The following is an 18,951-nucleotide window of genomic DNA, read 5'->3' as shown; positions in this document are numbered from 1 at the left end:
CCAATGGAAAAACTCGTGTGGACATTGTGGCGACATTAACGGACTCTGTGGTATACACACACACACATATACACACAGGGTGGACGTTATTTTTGCCAGCTGGGAGCCTTCATCTATTTCGAGAGAGTCACTCTTGCTCACCCTGTAACATAATGTTCCTGACCCATTTATAATGGAATTCTCGTAATCGTGATTTTCATCTTTAGGTATAAGAAATGTATTTGTGCGTCATATCATAATCTTCAAGATCATGATGTTCTCATCAATCGAGACCTGTTAAATTGTTATAACGTAGGTATACGTTACATAGATAGCAACAATTAACGTAAAACAATATCTCTTATTTATCATAAACAAGCACGGATTTATATAATATGCTTGGAAAAAAAATCAAGAGTCGTCTTACGATGCCAAGTTCTCTTTCGCGAAAGATATAAAGTCGGTGTGTAATAATAGTCATCGCGTTCCTCTGACGTAGAATCCCGCGAGCTGTTTTTAAAAGAAAATAAGAAAAGGAAAGAGAAGAATCGAAGGAAGATTCTATCTTGGCAATTTCAACAATATTTCGATCATTCTACTATTCTTCATCATTTCGTAATAGTTTCAGGAACAAAAATGATATCACAACGTATAACTTGCCAAACTTTTCTTCTTGCGACTTTATGCAATTTTCTTTTTACACCATTACACAATGAGCCAACTGTCCGCAAGAAAGTTTTTTTTACATTTTTTATCAGTAGCAACAGAGCAGTAGCAACAGAAGAAGGTGGAGGAAGAGAAGGGGAAGAAAATATCGCGTAATACGTTCTTATATACTTCCGGTTTTCCAAGCGATGCCAAGAATATCGTCAAGCTACATTATACAAATTTGCTTGGTTCCTCTCATCCTTGCTAAAAATTATTGACGATCAATTTTAATGAAATGAACACAGAATTTAATGAACTATCGTGTCTTCTTCGTTAGCGTTAGATGATTAATATTTTCCCGAGACGAGATATTTTCAACTTGTCTAACTATAGATACACATAACACGTATTGTTCTTTTTATATCATCCTTACTCACATCCCGTAGTTTTTTGAGATGATCGATAAAAATAACTTTACTTAAGAAGTCATTTTCATCTGAAAATTAAATAAAAATAGATTATGTACCAATCGTAAATATGTATTATTTGATATCTCGTTCTAACGAGAAATAAAACGAACGAAGTGAAATTTTTTTTCTTTTTTAGCCATACCGTACAACTCCTTTAGTTTTGCCAGGTGCCAAGGTTAAAAAGGATGCACCCTTGGGAGAATGTTACCTTCGTCATCATCCCAATCCTATGATTCGTGCTGCACCACATCATTACGAACCAGCTCATCCTGAAGTAGCTATGAAACAAAAAGTATGTAATCAATTTTTCTCTCGTCTATAACAGTGATTAATAATCATAAGATCTCTCGAGAATGCAAAACGGATCGAATGAAATATTAAAAACAAAAAAAACATGATTAGATCTTATATATATGTGTGTGTGTGTGTGTGTATGTATATATAGGTATATATATGCGTCCGTGCGATTAAATTATATATCTATTTGATTAAATATCTGATCAGGTGGCGGAAACAGTACTTCAACGTGTTTTGGGACCGAATGAAGTTCCAAAGGTTTGAATTAAGTCATATTTACAATCAGTTTCTGCTTTTCGAGATCACTCAATACTTTTGCTTATAATCTATTTAGTATGCTAAAAAATGCATCGTTATTTCACAACTGATTTCTTAACTTTACTATTATAAATTCGCAAATCTAAAATATAAGTATATCTCTATATATCATCTTTTACATATTGAAAACATTGTCATTCTTACATTTGTTTAGATATTAAAATAGTATATCAGTATAATGATACGTAGAAGTTGCGAGCTTTGAAAAATGTAAACAATAATAAATGGCCGACGTTCTCGTGACTTTTCTATCTTGACAGTCAACAACTTCAGTTCTTCGTAAGACTTCGACGAGTCAACTTACAAACAGTTTTTAATAATTATTCGTGAATTAAAACAATTGATTTTATTGATTGAATAATTTATTCCAATCGCGCATACTTATTTAAATGTTTATTTCTGCAGCATAGTTAATCAATCCTATAGGTTAAAGCTTTTATAAGACGAGATTCATTTTCGAAAATAATAATTCTTTGTGATAAATGGAAACTATTTCCATATTTTAATATTTAACTCGCTCCATACTTCGAAAATCACTGCTATAGGATTATTATAATTTGAATTTACCACTTTTACTAAAGTTTGACTAATTTTGTAGAAGCGCTTTAATTATAGATTAATCTAGCTTGTGTATAAGTATTGAATAGAAGCTTAATTATTTAAGTTCACGCTATCATGATATTAAATTGTTATAAATGAAGAATAGATAATTAATATACTAATTATTACTAGAGATTTAAAAATTGACATACATATATATATAATTATGTTGTGTTTAAAATAATTTGACTTCTCGCAAACAGGTTGTCCATAAACAATTCAATTCTCCGATTGGACTTTACTCCGAACAAAATATTGCAGATACTATCAAATGTCAGGCATCGGCCATACCGTAAGTATAGTTTCAACGATAATATAATTTAATATTTTCATGTTACAAAAATATCTTCCATATTTTTCAATTATTTCAACGAAAAGAAAGAAAGAAAGAAAGAAAGAAAAAACAAAGAAAAAAGAAAACGCTGCTAATACGCCATAGAAGTTTATAATAGCATGATTACATAGATTAGATATTTAGATGTAATAAAATAATGCACACATTGGCTTTATGCTAAAATACTGACAAATACTCATCATCGGATTGAAATATAATTTATTCGCGAAGAAAATTTATTTTTACTGTCTTCTGTTGAAAATCGTAATAAAAACAAAAGGAAAAAGAAAAAAAATGTAAATTTTCTTAGCGAATAAAAATCAACTGATATTTTTGATCAACTAATTCGATATATATATATATATATATATATATATATATATATGTATATATATATATAAAATAATATTACTTACATAAAAAAAAAATATTACTCTCCACACAAGATGGCGATCCTCGGGAAAAAGAGTACAAGAGCGAAGTTCTTCTCCTTCTCTCACGCGGCTTTATACAATCCTTCTTCATAACAATAAACAACTGACATGCGTATTGTTTATTTTACAGCATTTTCATAGATTTTTCCTTCCTGAAACAAAAACAGGATATACAGGAGCAGGCGAGAATTTTGAAGGAGCAGGCCAAAGCCGCTTCCTCGAAGAACGTGTGGCCGCAATTTAATAAACCAAATTAGAATCTCGTTCGAGACGTTTTTCGATGCTTTTCTCTCGCATACATTGGTTACGGCGTATCCATCCATATGAACGATCTGCATTATCGATCGTCGATCACGTTTGTCGTCGTTTTGTTTTTCATTTTTTCATCAATTTTTCTTTTTTTTCTTTTTTTTCGAAAATCATATTCAAAACAATTCAATTCGCGAACGTGATTAATCGATCGATTAAATAAAATATCAAAAATGAATTTCCTATTAGTGTGTGCTATATATTCTATGGATTGAAATATTAGTTATACATATACGGTAGCTATAACCTTCGAATCGAATGAAAAATATTAAAGATAAAAAAACAAAAAAAAACAAAAAAAAAAAGAAAGGAAGCCATGTATAAAAAAAAGTTAGACAAATAATGATTGCATGCAATAGAATAATAAAGTAGAAAATATTTAACTAACTTAACACTTAGTATCTCGCGATAGTTTCGAGGATTACGTTCCCCTATTTTTACAAAATTTACCCGAAAATTGTATCCTCGAATATATGTGTATATCATTCTATAAATATTTCGCAGAACGCCTTACATCAAAAGCAATCTGAATGGAAATGCAAATGTGAATGGAAAAGCAGGGTAAGTAATTGATAGCGAATTATTTAAATCTATAATAATTTTCTTTTCTGAGCGAATAAGAAAATCATATTAACACGATATACTTTTGATGTTATAAATAAATAACGCACATGTACATATAATATATATATATATATATATATACATATACATATATATTCTCTATGCAAGTATCTATCGCGCATGAAAATGCAATTCTCCATGTATGTATTTGATATTAATTATTACCTTAATTTTCCATCGTATAATAAAAATTTGATCGAATGTAAAACTGTTCGATATATTTCTTTCTTAAATTAAAAGTAATAACTTTCTTGCTATTGGTAAGAATGGGGCTCGTAATTTTCGCAAACTTCGGGAAACTATTTCCATGCATTTTCTCTCTCTCTCTCTCTCTCTCTCTCTCTCTCTCTCTCTCTCTCTCTCTCTCTCTCTCTCTCTCTCTCTCTCTCTCTCTCTCTCTCTCTCTCTATTTTTTTCTTTTTCTTTTTTTTTATCCTCTTAGCTTGCACGTTATAGCATTACTTTCGTAAATAGTTGCTCTAACATAGATTTAAAAAAGCACGAAATAAAAGTGCGCCGAAAGTCGCTCTCGAACATTAATTGGCAATAACCTTGATGCTGCTCTTAACCGACTCAAAAAATACAAGAAATCGATACGAGATTAGTCGATTAAAAGTGATCCGTGTCTATATATGCATCGCCGACAGTCCAAAGATGTCAGTAAAGTACGATCCGAGCAAGAGTGAAGCTTATAAGGCCCTACAAGAAGAAGCTCTCGGTGATACGGTCCAAGAGGTTAGGCAGCCGGCACGTACCGGTGTTTTTTCTCCACAAAAAGCCAATTATAATAGGGTAAGTTCCAAAATAATTTAATCGTACTACATATAAATCGTATTTACATCTTTTAAATTCATTCGAATAAGAATTATGCATTTTGATTGTTACATTTGATTTTCCCGCTTTGAAAAAGAAAAAAGACATTTTAACGAATGGAAACGATAAGCCCGGGAAATTAAAAAATTACAATATTTACGTAACATATATTATTTGGGATGATTTTAGATTCCCCATGCACGACCAAAGAGCCCTGCTGCATCATACGTAAGTGATTTTTTAATTAAATAGGTATTATTTCGAAATATGTTATGTACTTACATATATAAAAGTCTGTTATATGTGCATAAAATGACATACACACATGTTGTAGCATGTGAAGCATGAAAATGTCTTTCAAACATACTTCTCGATGAATACGATCTTTGGAAATTAATATCTTTCGATTTTTATTATACGATGATATGAACTTCTTTAATTATTCCAATTTGTCTGATTTGTTTAATTAAGGGTGGAAATTATAGACGTCCCTTCCCCCTTCCTTTCATTAAGGATCGCATCAACGACTATTAAATTTTTTCATCGAATTGTACGTGTTATTTGTTTATAATTATGAAATCTTAGTCGCATGAATGAATGCTTCCCTACTAATAATTTTATATAAGTAAATAAATTATCTAATATAATTATATGTTTGAACAATCCATCTAATAATAATTATAATAATGATAATAATAATATGCATAATTAATACATGAACATATAAACTATTGGTTAATTATAATATACAATTGTTAAGTATAATAACAGAATAATTTCTGTAGGATCTAATATGTTTTGAAGAGGTTGTTATTAATGCATTATAGGTGAACGTTCTTGACGATGACGGTGAAAAAATACATCAAAGCAACAGCTTCAAGAGGATTATGTACAGTGTCCTGGGACAAACAGATTATTAAAATAGTTCCTGAACTGACACTATATTTTATTTATGTTAATTGAATATACATATATATATATATATATATATATATATATATATATATATATATACAAACATATATATATATATATATATATATATATATATAATACATGATATATAAATTTTATTTATTGTACTGTGCAATAAACAAATGGCCAAAGAAAAACATTGAATATAGAAAGTAATGATGTAATCTTTTATTCGATATGTTATGTAAGCATAGTATTATTATATTAACCTTTAGAGCTTGTAGATTTTTTAATTTAGCAGAAACACTTTAATTAAAAGAAATTGATTGAGAAATTTGACAAATACGTAATAATATATTGATTTTATTATATTTTTATGCATATAATGGATATATTATTTGCATGCTATATCGTATATTTAACATTATATATTTAAACAAATCGAATTTTTTAAATCATCTTTATTTTCTTATTTACATGATAACATCTATACATAAAGTGGATGTATGATATAGAAGAAATAAATACAAAAAATGTTGTAATATAATTTTATTTTTAATTACTACAATTTGCATTTGTTTAATGAATAAACTTTATTTTTTTTATCAGTCATATATATGCATTTAAATTGTTATTATGCATATTATTACAGGATTGCTGGAACAGAACTGCAATGTCCACATTTAATCAGATTGTATCTACAGAATATTCTAGTAGTAATTCTCAATTATCGTTTCACTATTGATGATTCAAATTATTTGACAAAATAGAAATTGTCAGGTATAGCCGTTTTCACTTTAATAACAATCCAATTCTTTGAATAATATAATTATTCAAAAACATAGCGTGTGCAATTATACTTGATATAAGAAATAACAGCACATCCCAACAAATACTCATTCGTATGTCCAATCTTTCACAAATAGAAGAATATAAATATTATCCCTTCGTAAACTATGTAGTTTCCAATCTGTATAATCGATTTGAAAGAAAACTGATATTCAAATTATATTATAAACTAGTTATTCTAGTTCATCCTCTACTTTCACGACCTTCTTACAACGAAATGTTTGCTGAAACTCTTCATGAAAAATATTTAAAGAAAAATAATTTTTTATTTTACATATTATCATTTAATCCCATTAAATTTCATTAATATTTAATTAATTTAAATCTAATTAAATATGTTATGTTATTTTTAATTTTTCACTACGATAAAGAATTTATTTTTCTTTCCTTTGGTATACAAATTACATAAGAAAAAATAAATAATTATTGCTTTTTATAAATCATGAAGAGATCCAGTTTATATTTCGAAAATGTAACTATTAATAGACGTACGCTCTGCGTAATATCTCATTAAATTAAAAATAATACTTTTTGTTTAATCTTGTTCACTGGACAGGTTTTTCTCATGGTCATATTAACAAATAATATATGATAATACTTTCACATGAATATCTTATTCTAATAAAATTTCAAATTTGGTTAAAACCCCCATGGATTAGCAATGAATAATACATATCAGCAACATTTGTCCTTCCATTAAACTGATTTCAATGAATGAAGATTACTTTTCCAAAATCTCGATTCTAACATAGTTTTATCATACAAATTTGTTTATATATTGTTTACGTCTATGTTATTCTAAAAGGCAAAGTAATATTTAATTACTTATATCCAAATAGTAAGTGGAAATAAACTGCTATGCGCGTGAATTATTCATTGCAGGAATATATGGGTAACTATATAAAATGTAATAATTAATTAGTAACAGACAATTAAAACTAATACAATGTAGCCTCTTTTACCCATAAGGTCCATGCAATAAAAAAAAAGAAGCCATATAAATAATAAAACGTATAATAAATATACATTTTGCATTAGTGTGATAAAATATTCATGTGTACAGTGATTTTATAAGTTGATTACTAACAAAGAAATCATTTACATAGTTGCGTGGTGATATTATCTCCATTGACATAGAATAGAACAAAAAATAACAAATATAGTATAATATAATAAATAAAATTTGTTTCTACATAGCACTACGAAGGATTATTAAACGTTCAGTGAATCATCCAGAATTTGTTTAAGTTCTTTTAAATGTTGCATTTTGCTACCTGTTGCAGGAGATGCTGCAGTGGGGCGGCCAGCATATCTGTAACATATGAATTATTGATTTAACTATATCTAATAATACGAAAAAAAAACAAATAAATATTTTTCTCTTTCTGCACACACGTAATATAAATAAATGTAATGTATAATTCACAACAATATACATATACATGAATCTTACAATGTGCCATCGATATTACCTCACTATTCTCTGCTTAGATTTATTAGTATCTGATGACTCGGGCATGGGAGTAGGTTTTACTGGTTTGGATGAAGAAAACCAACCACTCAACCATCCTTCACTACTTTCGCTTTCTTTGGATTTTGTCGCTTCTCCAAAACTGTAACATGGCCCAAATTTCTTTCATTTTTCTAAATACATTTGTTTTTTTTTTTTTTTTTTACAAAGTGAGTACCATTATCAAGAAGTGTAAACAAATTTGAAATTGGAAATAACCATTATTGCATTATAAATAGCATTACCAATATTACTTAATAAAGTGGAAAAATGTGGGCCATGTGAACAGATAGAATTAAAAAAAAAAAAAAATAATAAATAAATAAATAAATAAAAAATAAAAAAAAAAATAAAAAAAAAAGATCCATATATAATTCACTCATACATACAAAGATAAATATTAAAAAGCCTTAGAATATATATTAGAACAATCTAAGGATTATCAACAATCATACTTACATATTTGTTATCATTCATACCACAATTATCAAACATATCTTTCAATGATTAACGGACTTAATCATTATAAAGGTGATTTATTACAAAGGAAATATGATCGTGCATTAACAATGGCAGGATCAAGGAAAAATTGATGAATGAATTAAAATAAGATTTTGATTAATACTAAACTAATGATGGCTCAGCTTCTTATATACAATTTGTTTAAAAGAATAAAAAAAAAAAAAAAATAATAATTAATTATTAAATAATCATTTAAAATAATACTTACGTAACATTACGTGTTCCATTAAGTGCAGTATGGAATCTTGGTTGCACATAAGTCCAGGCGCCTTGATTCTTATGTTCTTCTTGAGACCAGATTAATTCTGCATTTGGATATTTAGCAGCTTCTTTCTTTACGAGGTCATATGGGAAGGGTGAAATCTGTAATAAATTTTAATTATACGTAAAAATATTCTAGAAAATATTATAAAATATACAATAAAAAGTTCTTTTATATTTACTTGTTCAACTCTTGCAATAGCAATTTGGTCATCCAATTTTTTCTCTGAACGTGCTTTCTTCAAATCGTAATAAACTTTCCCAGAACAGAAAACTAATCTTTTAACATTGCCACTGTTATTTGCAGCTGGCCCTTCCTCAGGTATCACTCTAAGGAATTCTGTATCTTCCAGCATCAAATCGAAACTAGACTTTGCTTCTGGATGACGAAGTAGAGATTTGGGCGTCATCATTATCAATGGTTTTCGGAAGGGTAATGCAATTTGTCTCCTTAGAATGTGGAAGTAATTAGCTGGTGTACTGCAATTGGCAACGATCCAGTTAATGTCGTGCAATTGTCGCACGGCAAATTCTTCGCTTTCCGGTGGAAAGTAATCTGGATCGTCAGCGGACATTTGAAGAAAGCGTTCCAAACGAGCGCTAGAATGTTCAGGTCCCTAAACAAAAATTACATTTAATAAATAACAGTCAAAATTTACATTTAACAAAACAGTTCTTTTTTATTTTTATTTTATTTTTGAAACTTACCATTCCTTCTAGACCATGAGGCTGGAGCATAACTAGTCCAGACTGACGTACCCATTTTGCTTGTCCACTACTAATAAATTGATCTATTATGCACTGGGCTGTGTTGTTAAAATCACCAAATTGTGCCTCCCAGCATACCAATGCATTAGGATTTGTCATAGAATAACCCAATTCAAACCCTATAAAAATAAATTCATACCTTAAGACATAGATTTAATTGAGAATATAAGAATTCCGATTTTGTTTTATCTTACCAAGAACACCAAATTCAGAAAGAGAACTGTTGCAAACCGTGTATGGAGCTTGATCGGGATATAAGTAACAAAGTGGCCTATATGTAGCTTTGTCAACGGTCTGATGATGTAAGACGTGATGTCTGTGTGAGAATGTACCTCTTTCCACGTCTTGACCAGATAATCTTACATGAATCCCTTCTTTAAGAAGAGAACCAAATGCCATAGCTTCTCCAAGAGCCCAATCAACTGTCCTAGCTTCGACCATTTCCATACGAGATTTCAAGATACGTTCAATACCTATGTTGAAAATAATAGTTACAAATTATTACGAGATATTTCATTTTAATTTACATAAAAGAAAAAAAAGAAATTAGATAATTGAGTTAACCTTTATGAATCACAAATTCCGCAGCATTAGGCGGTGGCGATGAAAACTTCTTTCCAATATGCACAAGTGTATCTTCCTTGATACCAGTAGGCGATACTTTTAATGGATCTTTACCTTCAAAGAAACCAGACCATGGAGAATCTAGCCAATCCTTGTATTTAATATGCGTTTCTTGTTTAGCATTCACATATGCCTCTTCACATATTTTTTCATATTTATCTTGTACATCCTGCAAAAAAATATAAATATGTAATGTCAACATAAAATGACAAGATGATCGAGAACAATAAAAAAACGAATGCTATACCTTTACTTCTTCCGTTGTAACAACACCATCATCAATGAGCGATTTAGCATATTTATCAAGGGCCGGTGGTGTATGTCTAATTTTGCGATACATCAGAGGTTGCGTAAACATTGGCTCATCAATTTCGTTATGTCCATTACGTCTGTATGAAACTAAATCGATAACAACATCTTTATGGAAAGTTGCTCTCCATTCAGCAGCCACTTTACATACATGCATTACCGCTTCAGGATCATCAGAATTTACGTGGAAAATTGGTGCATTTACCACTCTGGCAACATCTAAAGAAATGTTTTTGTTTTTTAATCAGCTATTATGAGATATTATGTATAAAAATACATAAACGGATGTGTGAAACTAACCGGTACAATAAGGAGAAGATCTAGAATGTCTAGGATCTGTTGTAAAACCGATTTGATTATTGACAACAATATGGATAGTACCATGAGTTGTATAATCTGGTAAATCTGACAGATGCATGGTTTCAAATACGATTCCTTGTCCACAGAATGCCGCATCACCATGTAGAAGAATAGACATTACCTAATACAGGAATTAATGTAACAGTAATGAAATACATTATCTCATTTATAATAATAATTTATATTTTAATAAAATATTTACCTTTTTGCCTTCACCATCTCCTCTGTAAAATTGTTCAGCACGAGTTTTTCCTTGCACAATTGGATCAACTGCTTCCAGGTGAGATGGATTTGCCACAACGGCTAAACGAATATTTTTATTCGTAACGCGATTAAGACGTTCAATATACGTTCCCAAATGATATTTGACATCTCCAGAACCCTGAATAGATAGTTTTTTTACCAGTTAATGTTATTACGTTTAATAACTAAGATAAATATAATAATTTATACATACATCATCAGCAGCTTCAAGCGCAGCAAATTGCGTAAATATCTGACTTAGTGGTTTACGACAAACATTAGCTAAAACATTGAGACGACCACGATGAGGCATACCCATGACAATAGATTCTACACCAAGTTCTGTGGATTTATCAATTACTTGTTTCATAGCAGGAATTAAGATTTCACAACCCTCTAATCCAAATCTTTTTTCAGATGACCATTTACGTGCGAGGAAAGCTTCAAATCTTAAAATAAATTAATGAAAAATATATTTAAATTTAACTTTGATACAAAAAAATAATATAATTATTGTTAATAATAAAATTACCTTGTAGCTCGAGTTAATCTAGCCAAAATAAGTCGCTTTTCATCATTCGTAGCTTCCATTATACCAGGCGTTTCCATCTTCTGTCGAATCCAATTGCATTGTTCCAAGGAATTAATGAACATAAATTCCACGCCAATATGTCCACAATAAGTTGCTTCTAATCGTTTAAGAATTTCACGCAGAGGTAATGATTTGTCTTTACCACCGATAAAAGTGGTAGACGGCAATTTGAAAACGCGATCCATATCTGATTCCTCTGTTTAAATAATAAAATGAAAAATTGTATTTCCATTAATAATCATTTATATAAATCAGAAAATAATTAATGTATATGATCAAAAATACTATTACCAGATATATTTTTTATGCACGTTCAATGCTGATCTAAATTTGGAAAATCGAATAAATATATTTCATTCATTTTTCTGATAATAGTATTTGTTCAATTATAAACACATTCACATAAATCATAGAAATATATAAACATAACAATACGATAGATTTATATTTCTACATTATATTTATACTCCTCTATGAAATTAAAACTGATACTGAAATTGTATATAATATATACTTATAATTACACATTGTATATAACATTTTATTTCAAAGTCCAATTATATAGTCTTATGCTTCATTTATAAATACATACAGGAACACACGTCTTCTTAAAAGATAAAAAAAATGTTATTCATGCAAATCTAATTAACAAATATTATATTCTTATAAAAATTTTGCATATAAAGCATTTATAAATGCAGAATTAAATTTAAACGCTAATTGCTATTTACTTTAAATCATATAAGCTTTATATATACACAAAAAGCATATTAATATTATGAAACAGAGAAAAGCATATTACTAAAAGAATATATATTAATTTAATTCTATATAAAATTATATAGAAAAAAAACAATAACTACTAAAAAATATTATAAGTTAAAAAGAAAGATAATACAAATAAAATTATTGCATAACAGAACATTAGCAGAACGTTTGAAAGTCAAAGAGGAAGGTCATATATTTTTATTATAATTTAGTTTTATATTACTTATATTATTTTAGATTTATCATTTTATCATGCACGCCGACCTTCACCCATACTTTCCCCAGAAAAAAAAGAAAATGAAAAAAAACCATGAGCTATCTTTTTTAAGCAAAAAAGAATAGTTTTAACATGTACAGTAGTGTAATAGTTCCCAAGCACCTTTATTGTGACATTAGATAAACCGTATATATACTTCCAAAATGAACCAGTGCCTTCCAGAGATAATAATACAAATGAAACAGAGAGCTGCAGAAGAAATTTCTGCTTTGGATGTAATAATTACATACTTTTCATAAGAGCAGCTACTCGGTATTGTAGTTCCTGAGCGTAAGTAGTGCGTTGTCCCCTCCCTGTGGACATCAGACTCAAACTCAATAATAAACTTGCATGCTAAATTTCTTCACTTATTCTTTTTGTACTTACTATTGAAGTACTTTTGTGAAAACGCACTTTGAGATCAAGTGAATCTTGGTAACACATTTCCGTAAAAATAATATATATTTTATAAGTATCCACACAGTTGATATTATATATATATTATATTATATTATATTATATTATATATTATATTATATATATATAGTTCATATTATATATATATACACACATATATATATATACAAACATATATATATATATATATATATATATATATATATATATATATAGCAGATTTATAATACGTATCATTTAGTTCACTGGTTCAAAGATTCACTGGTTATTTGAAAGTTTAAATTTCATATAAATTTATAATTATAAACAATAAGGCTTAGAAACAGAGAAAAATGTCATAATAATGTGTATGTGTTTTCAGACAAAAATTTATCGATAAATCTTTTTTCAAGACATATTTACTTCCTTTTTGATATTAAAGACTAATTCTGGCTAAATAAGAAGAGACGGTAATAATTTCCTTTGGGCTATAACATTCTCATTAAATTTTGGTATTGTGCATGTGTATCAATTACTACTATTACATATTAAGCTAAATAAATAGCAAAATATAAACGAAAGAATGTGATAAAATGATAAATAAAGATTTTGTACATATACATGTACACGTGTGCTATATTTTTTCTATGATATATAATCTTAATTAATAAACAGATTATAATGTTCTTTTTTTTTTTAAATGTTAAGTACAGGTGCACCTTTATCTTTTATATAAAATTTTCCTCTTGTTATACATAATCACGTATAGTTGGGCTTACCGAATGAGTAATGATTATAGAGCAATTCTTGAGGATGCCTATCATCAAGATCAGCGCTGTTGATTCCAAGCGGGTCCAATTTCGCGATATGATGGCCACGGATCTGTCAATGTAATGCCATATTCATACGGGCCGAATGTAATTTAGAAATTCTTAGACGGCAGATTACAGAATTGTCTTTTTTGATTCTGTATTCTGTATTTTTTATTATGATTTTATATCATTAAAGTGTTCAAATAAGCATAAAATATTTATCTGAATTGAAACATAGTAACATTAAACACAAATATACAATAAAAATATTCTATTTTCACAATAATATCCTTTCTACATGAAGACAAATTTTTTATGAGATTTGGTTGAAGCAATATATTTATACAAAGCAAATGTTCTATAAGAATTCAATTTATGCTAACGCATGCAAAAAGTAAAGCAAAAATTATAATAACATACATGCAAAGCAATAGAAAGTATATTTTGTAGATTGTATCTTACCTATATTGTCTTGTATATATGTTAATATGTAATTAAATATAAGTTGTTTGCTTGTTGAACATGTACAATAAATGCATCACTCTTTGACTTGCATATTTACAAATATATTATAAGTATATCTAGATATTCACTAGACAAATATACTAACAAGAAAAAGAAGACCAAATAAATATTGATATCATACTATAGACTTGTTCCTGACATGTACCTTTGTTTCATAAATACATTGTTATACATAAGCAATACATTTTCAGTACCAGCATAAAACTATGACATTTTCACATTTTCTCCTTCTTTATGAAACCCAAAAGATATAGATATAGGAGCACAATCATGACAAAAATTAAATTTTGTAATTTAAACAATATATCTTACACACACACACACACACACACACTCACACACACACACATTTATGTGTATATATATATATATGCATACACACAAACAAAATTAAAAACTCCTATACTATTTACATAAATACCAATCAACAATCTATAAATATGATATAAGATCCTGAATATACCAAATGTATAATGTCAAAAAATCACATTAATTATTGAAATAAGAAATAATATTTTTTTTGAAACATAATTTAAAAAAGATCAAATAAATATATAAAAAGAAAATATATACCTAATAATATGATTGGAGAAGGAGTTAATGTGAATAAGTAACATCACACATGTATGTGATATAACATATACTGTGTGCATATTGGCATAAGGTGATTTCACAATATATGATGAAAAATGTTCTTAATGATAACATATAATCAAAGATTCAACAATAGTAAAATGTATTTAGTCCACCTTTACCTAATGACACACAGGTAGATTAGCAATTGATATGATAGCTCAAAGAAATGGCTTAGGACAAAGCCTTACCAAGCATATATTGTCGCAGAACTTGTTCTGGAGATCCCTTGCGGGCTGCATAATGTGTGTGTATCAGGTCTGTTTGCATGATACCCAGTGGGTCCAGATCAGCAACTAAGTGACCTCGAGCCTATATGCCAATGAATAATCCCAACAAGACCTCACATATATATTTGTTTAACTACTTATCAATTCTTTTTATACATGATATAATCACCATAAGTATGATAAATGTATAGTGTTACACTATTACATCAGTGATATGTACAATTTCTTCATCGTTTACTTTTAATTTGCAAATTATATAAAATGTACTAATAATCATATCAATTCTCTATACGTAACCAAATATAATTAAAGAATCAGAAATACTGTGTAAAAAAAAAATGTTTGATTAATTAAAAAAATAATTTGAAAAATATTAACTATTTATAAAATGCTGCTGCTTCTTCCTCGTTGTCAAAAAGATATACAAGACGTTTTATAATTATAGCAAGCAATTATTGTGCAAGAAAATTATTGATATTAAATTATGAAAAAATATACTATTTGGACTAAATAAGATATCAAACTGCATGACATGCTTGAGGTAGAAGATGCAGTGAGCAGCCAGTGTAATATGAGGCTACTGAACCATAAGATACTTCGTGTTTTTAAAAACACTTATGATAGACCTGAACAATAATGATAGAAACTGATGCAGAACCATCTAAACTTTGAATACTACATTCTATTTTGATAAATTTATTCTAAATTTAAAAAGAAATTTTAATTTTTTACGACTTTTATATATACACATATACAAGAATATTTTTTAGTAAGGTATTGTAGTAGATGGTTAAGCATAATCTTTAATATAATTCTGCATGCATTTAGATATACACGATTTCCCCTAAACATGTAACAAACATGTATGTGACATATATAGATAATACATGCTATGACATAATAAAAACGCTAATAAAAATTAAAGATGCAGACAATAAACTGAATAAGTTGTACTATTACCAATGGTACGTTATATATGATTCTCATATATAAGTAAATTACTTTATATTTAAATTTGGTGCAGTAAAAAAATATTTTTTATGAAATCACTTATATGAAATTAATAAAAATTGACATAACTTTTTATACGATACATATTTTCAATATAATATTATTACGGATTTATAATTTTTCATAATTCTAGATATTTTTTAATCTCTTCAATAAATTTAATAAGAGAAAATAAAATCCATTGAAGAGTTAAATATATAATTAAATATTCTAATAAAAGATTCTAAATATCACTTAATTATTCTTCTTAGTTGATATAATATCGAATAATAAATATAGTAAAAAAAACTAACCTGAATAAGATATAATCAAAATAATAAACAAGATATCATACCTGGTATGAACGAATAATGGCTTGGACAGCTAAATGGTCATCTATAATTTTTTCATTAATGGGCATCTGACTAATTTGAGATCCACCACCAAGAGGCAATAATGCTCCAAGTGGTACCTGATTATGACTTGGAGCAAGAGATGGTGGAGCTTGATACGCTAGACCTGGACCAGCTCCCGCAGTGCTACTACGGAAAAAGGAATCCCATGACTGCAAAAACATAAATAAATAAATAATGTTAAATATAATATTTTACAAAAATTTACATATTCTGCTTTTATGTTTTATACAATTAAAAAATACTGACCACATGTACACTGTGAGGATCTTGCAACCAGGCATTGTACATTTCTTCTACATATGAGCTGGTACTGCCATTTAAGAAAGGTTCAGTAGCAACACGACTATTGTATTTCCGAGTTGGTGCTATGACTATTGCTTGAGTCGTTCTGGTAAAATTATGACTGCGTACTAACCATGAAGCAAACCTTTCTGGTCCACACACGCGTGGTGCCAGAGGCACCAAGGTGTTAAACACCGTCCTGGCTTTATACATTTTACCTAAAATTTAAATATGATTATAGAATAAATAATATATATATATATATATATATATATATATATATATATATATATATTATGGAGTAATTTCCAGATGATAATAATAACAATTAATGAATTGATTTTATTTAAAAAATTGGCAACAATCCAAGATATATTCTGTAATATAGAAAAAGAAGTGTAAAATATTTTATAAATACATAAGATTTAGAATCCTTACAATCTCTAAAAATGTTATTAATAGAATATTAATATTAATGCTACGCATTAAGACCTTGATATTTGAACAGAAAACATCAAATAGCAGATGTCTGGGAAAATATAACCATTAACGTAAACAATGACAAATATAAATATCATAAATCAATAAACATTATATTTTAGAGGTCATCGGTTATTGATAAGTAATTTTCAACAACTCTCTACATAAATATATGAGCATATACGCATGTACGATGTATACGCGTACGCGCGCGCTCGCACACACACTCCCAAGCAAGTAACGTCTTAAATTTAAAAGAAAACAAATTTATCTAAAGTTATACCATATAGAGGTTACGCTTCGATACACATGTGTAGTTTGCCGCAAGATATTACACAATATGAATCCATTGCTAGCGTCATAGTGACCTAATTATTACTAACATCTAGATATACGTGAAAAAAACTTCGATTAAAATAATTCAAACCATTTTTAAATGTTCTAGAACTTAAAGATACGCTACAAATCGATATATGTAATCCTGAAACAAATTTATTCCATCGACGTTCGCATATAACAATACATAGTAAATAGCGTAGAGTACATGTCAAAATCATGTGACACTAATTCCGACTACAGGTTAAATATCTATTTCACAATCCGTGTATACGAACATTGATATATTAGTTTATTTATCACAGAATAGTTATAGATATTACACCTACTCATTATCTATATCTAATACTAATATTATACAGATTGCACTAAGTGTATTTATACGTCTCTTTAAATATATGAAACCTACTGTTCTTTACCTCTATCATATTTTTAAAAAAAATTACGTACTTCCCGGTTAATTATCTTCTTGCTATAGCAAAATCAAATATATATGAGTTACAAGGAAAAATAAATTTCCTTAATAATTCAGAAAATATCTGGTTTATTAAGAATCAGGTGACTATTTTCGTCTGGTGTAACAATTTTACGTAATCGTATGAAATTTTATAAATATTATAGGAAATTCATAACGGCAAGTGCCGCTTTTTTAACAAACCTTTTGTATATGTTTTAAGTAATGGCTATTCAAATTTATAATCATAATAACGATGAAATAATCAGAAAAAAATGTTTACCTGATGTTACAGCACAACGATGACAGACCGTCCACCATTTGCAACTCACAGGTACGCTGATCTATGCCTTCTTTAAAATACATTAAAGAAGTTGATTTTAGCGCACCTAACGGTCTAAAATCGTATCAGGATGAAACGATAATTTGATTTGAAATTTTATGAATTTCGCGCCTTTCTTTTTTCTATGCTTCAAATAATGCAATAACGGTAACTTATTTTTTATTTTATCTTCATTTAAATCTTTTGTTATTAATATTTTAATTTTATCATTATAATTTTATTATTTATTCTAATTATTTATATTATTATTA

General features: G+C 28.3%; 3 protein-coding genes across 23 annotated transcripts in view; 2 read left to right on the top strand and 1 right to left on the bottom strand.

The window, feature by feature from the left end:
- The window catches only part of Zasp66 (PDZ_signaling and DUF4749 domain-containing protein Zasp66), a 12,754-nt gene extending 6,801 nt beyond the window's left edge, over positions 1 to 5,953 (top strand). For 5 of the 13 annotated variants that reach the window (XM_035880881.2, XM_085657213.1, XM_035880877.2 and 2 more), the window contains exons 4-10: positions 1,234 to 1,389; positions 1,602 to 1,652; positions 2,516 to 2,604; positions 3,894 to 3,950; positions 4,661 to 4,805; positions 5,016 to 5,054; positions 5,654 to 5,953. In XM_035880881.2, the coding sequence (XP_035736774.1) occupies positions 1,234 to 1,389; positions 1,602 to 1,652; positions 2,516 to 2,604; positions 3,894 to 3,950; positions 4,661 to 4,805; positions 5,016 to 5,054; positions 5,654 to 5,746 (630 nt within the window). In that variant the 3' untranslated portion in view covers positions 5,747 to 5,953. The other 8 variants (XM_035880883.2, XM_035880886.2, XR_014982227.1 and 5 more) reach the window with 7 other exon arrangements.
- Positions 5,954 to 6,275: 322 nt separating this feature from the next.
- Positions 6,276 to 18,765, bottom strand: Nc73EF (oxoglutarate dehydrogenase Nc73EF). 9 transcript variants are annotated; one of them, XM_035880846.2, is made up of 17 exons: positions 18,641 to 18,765; positions 17,052 to 17,305; positions 16,745 to 16,954; positions 13,979 to 14,081; positions 13,055 to 13,117; positions 11,720 to 11,975; positions 11,402 to 11,636; positions 11,147 to 11,326; positions 10,885 to 11,065; positions 10,523 to 10,803; positions 10,216 to 10,444; positions 9,846 to 10,124; positions 9,592 to 9,770; positions 9,066 to 9,500; positions 8,831 to 8,985; positions 8,063 to 8,203; positions 6,276 to 7,902 (listed from the first exon to the last, which is right to left on the bottom strand). In XM_035880846.2, exons 2-17 carry the CDS (start codon positions 17,298 to 17,300, stop codon positions 7,803 to 7,805), a joined length of 3,276 nt encoding a protein of 1,091 aa, XP_035736739.1. In that variant the 5' UTR covers positions 17,301 to 17,305; positions 18,641 to 18,765; the 3' UTR covers positions 6,276 to 7,802. The 9 variants fall into 9 exon arrangements, with proteins under 9 accessions (XP_035736739.1, XP_085513332.1, XP_085513333.1 ...); XM_085657206.1 differs by lacking the exon at positions 18,641 to 18,765 and adding an exon at positions 17,526 to 17,646; XM_085657207.1 differs by lacking the exons at positions 13,055 to 13,117; positions 13,979 to 14,081 and adding an exon at positions 15,361 to 15,481.
- The window catches only part of LOC118448080 (uncharacterized), a 21,027-nt gene continuing 19,871 nt past the window's right edge, over positions 17,796 to 18,951 (top strand). The window contains exon 1 of the mRNA XM_085657215.1: positions 17,796 to 18,847. The gene's annotated coding sequence lies outside the window, so the exon portion shown is untranslated. The remainder of the gene's footprint in view (positions 18,848 to 18,951) is intronic.

Source organism: Vespa mandarinia, chromosome 5, assembly GCF_050613455.1.
Source record: "Vespa mandarinia isolate Hongniang chromosome 5, ASM5061345v1, whole genome shotgun sequence".
Lineage (NCBI taxonomy): Eukaryota > Metazoa > Arthropoda > Insecta > Hymenoptera > Vespidae > Vespa > Vespa mandarinia.
Note: the sequence above shows the minus strand (reverse complement) of the source record. Positions and strands in the feature narration are given on the sequence as shown.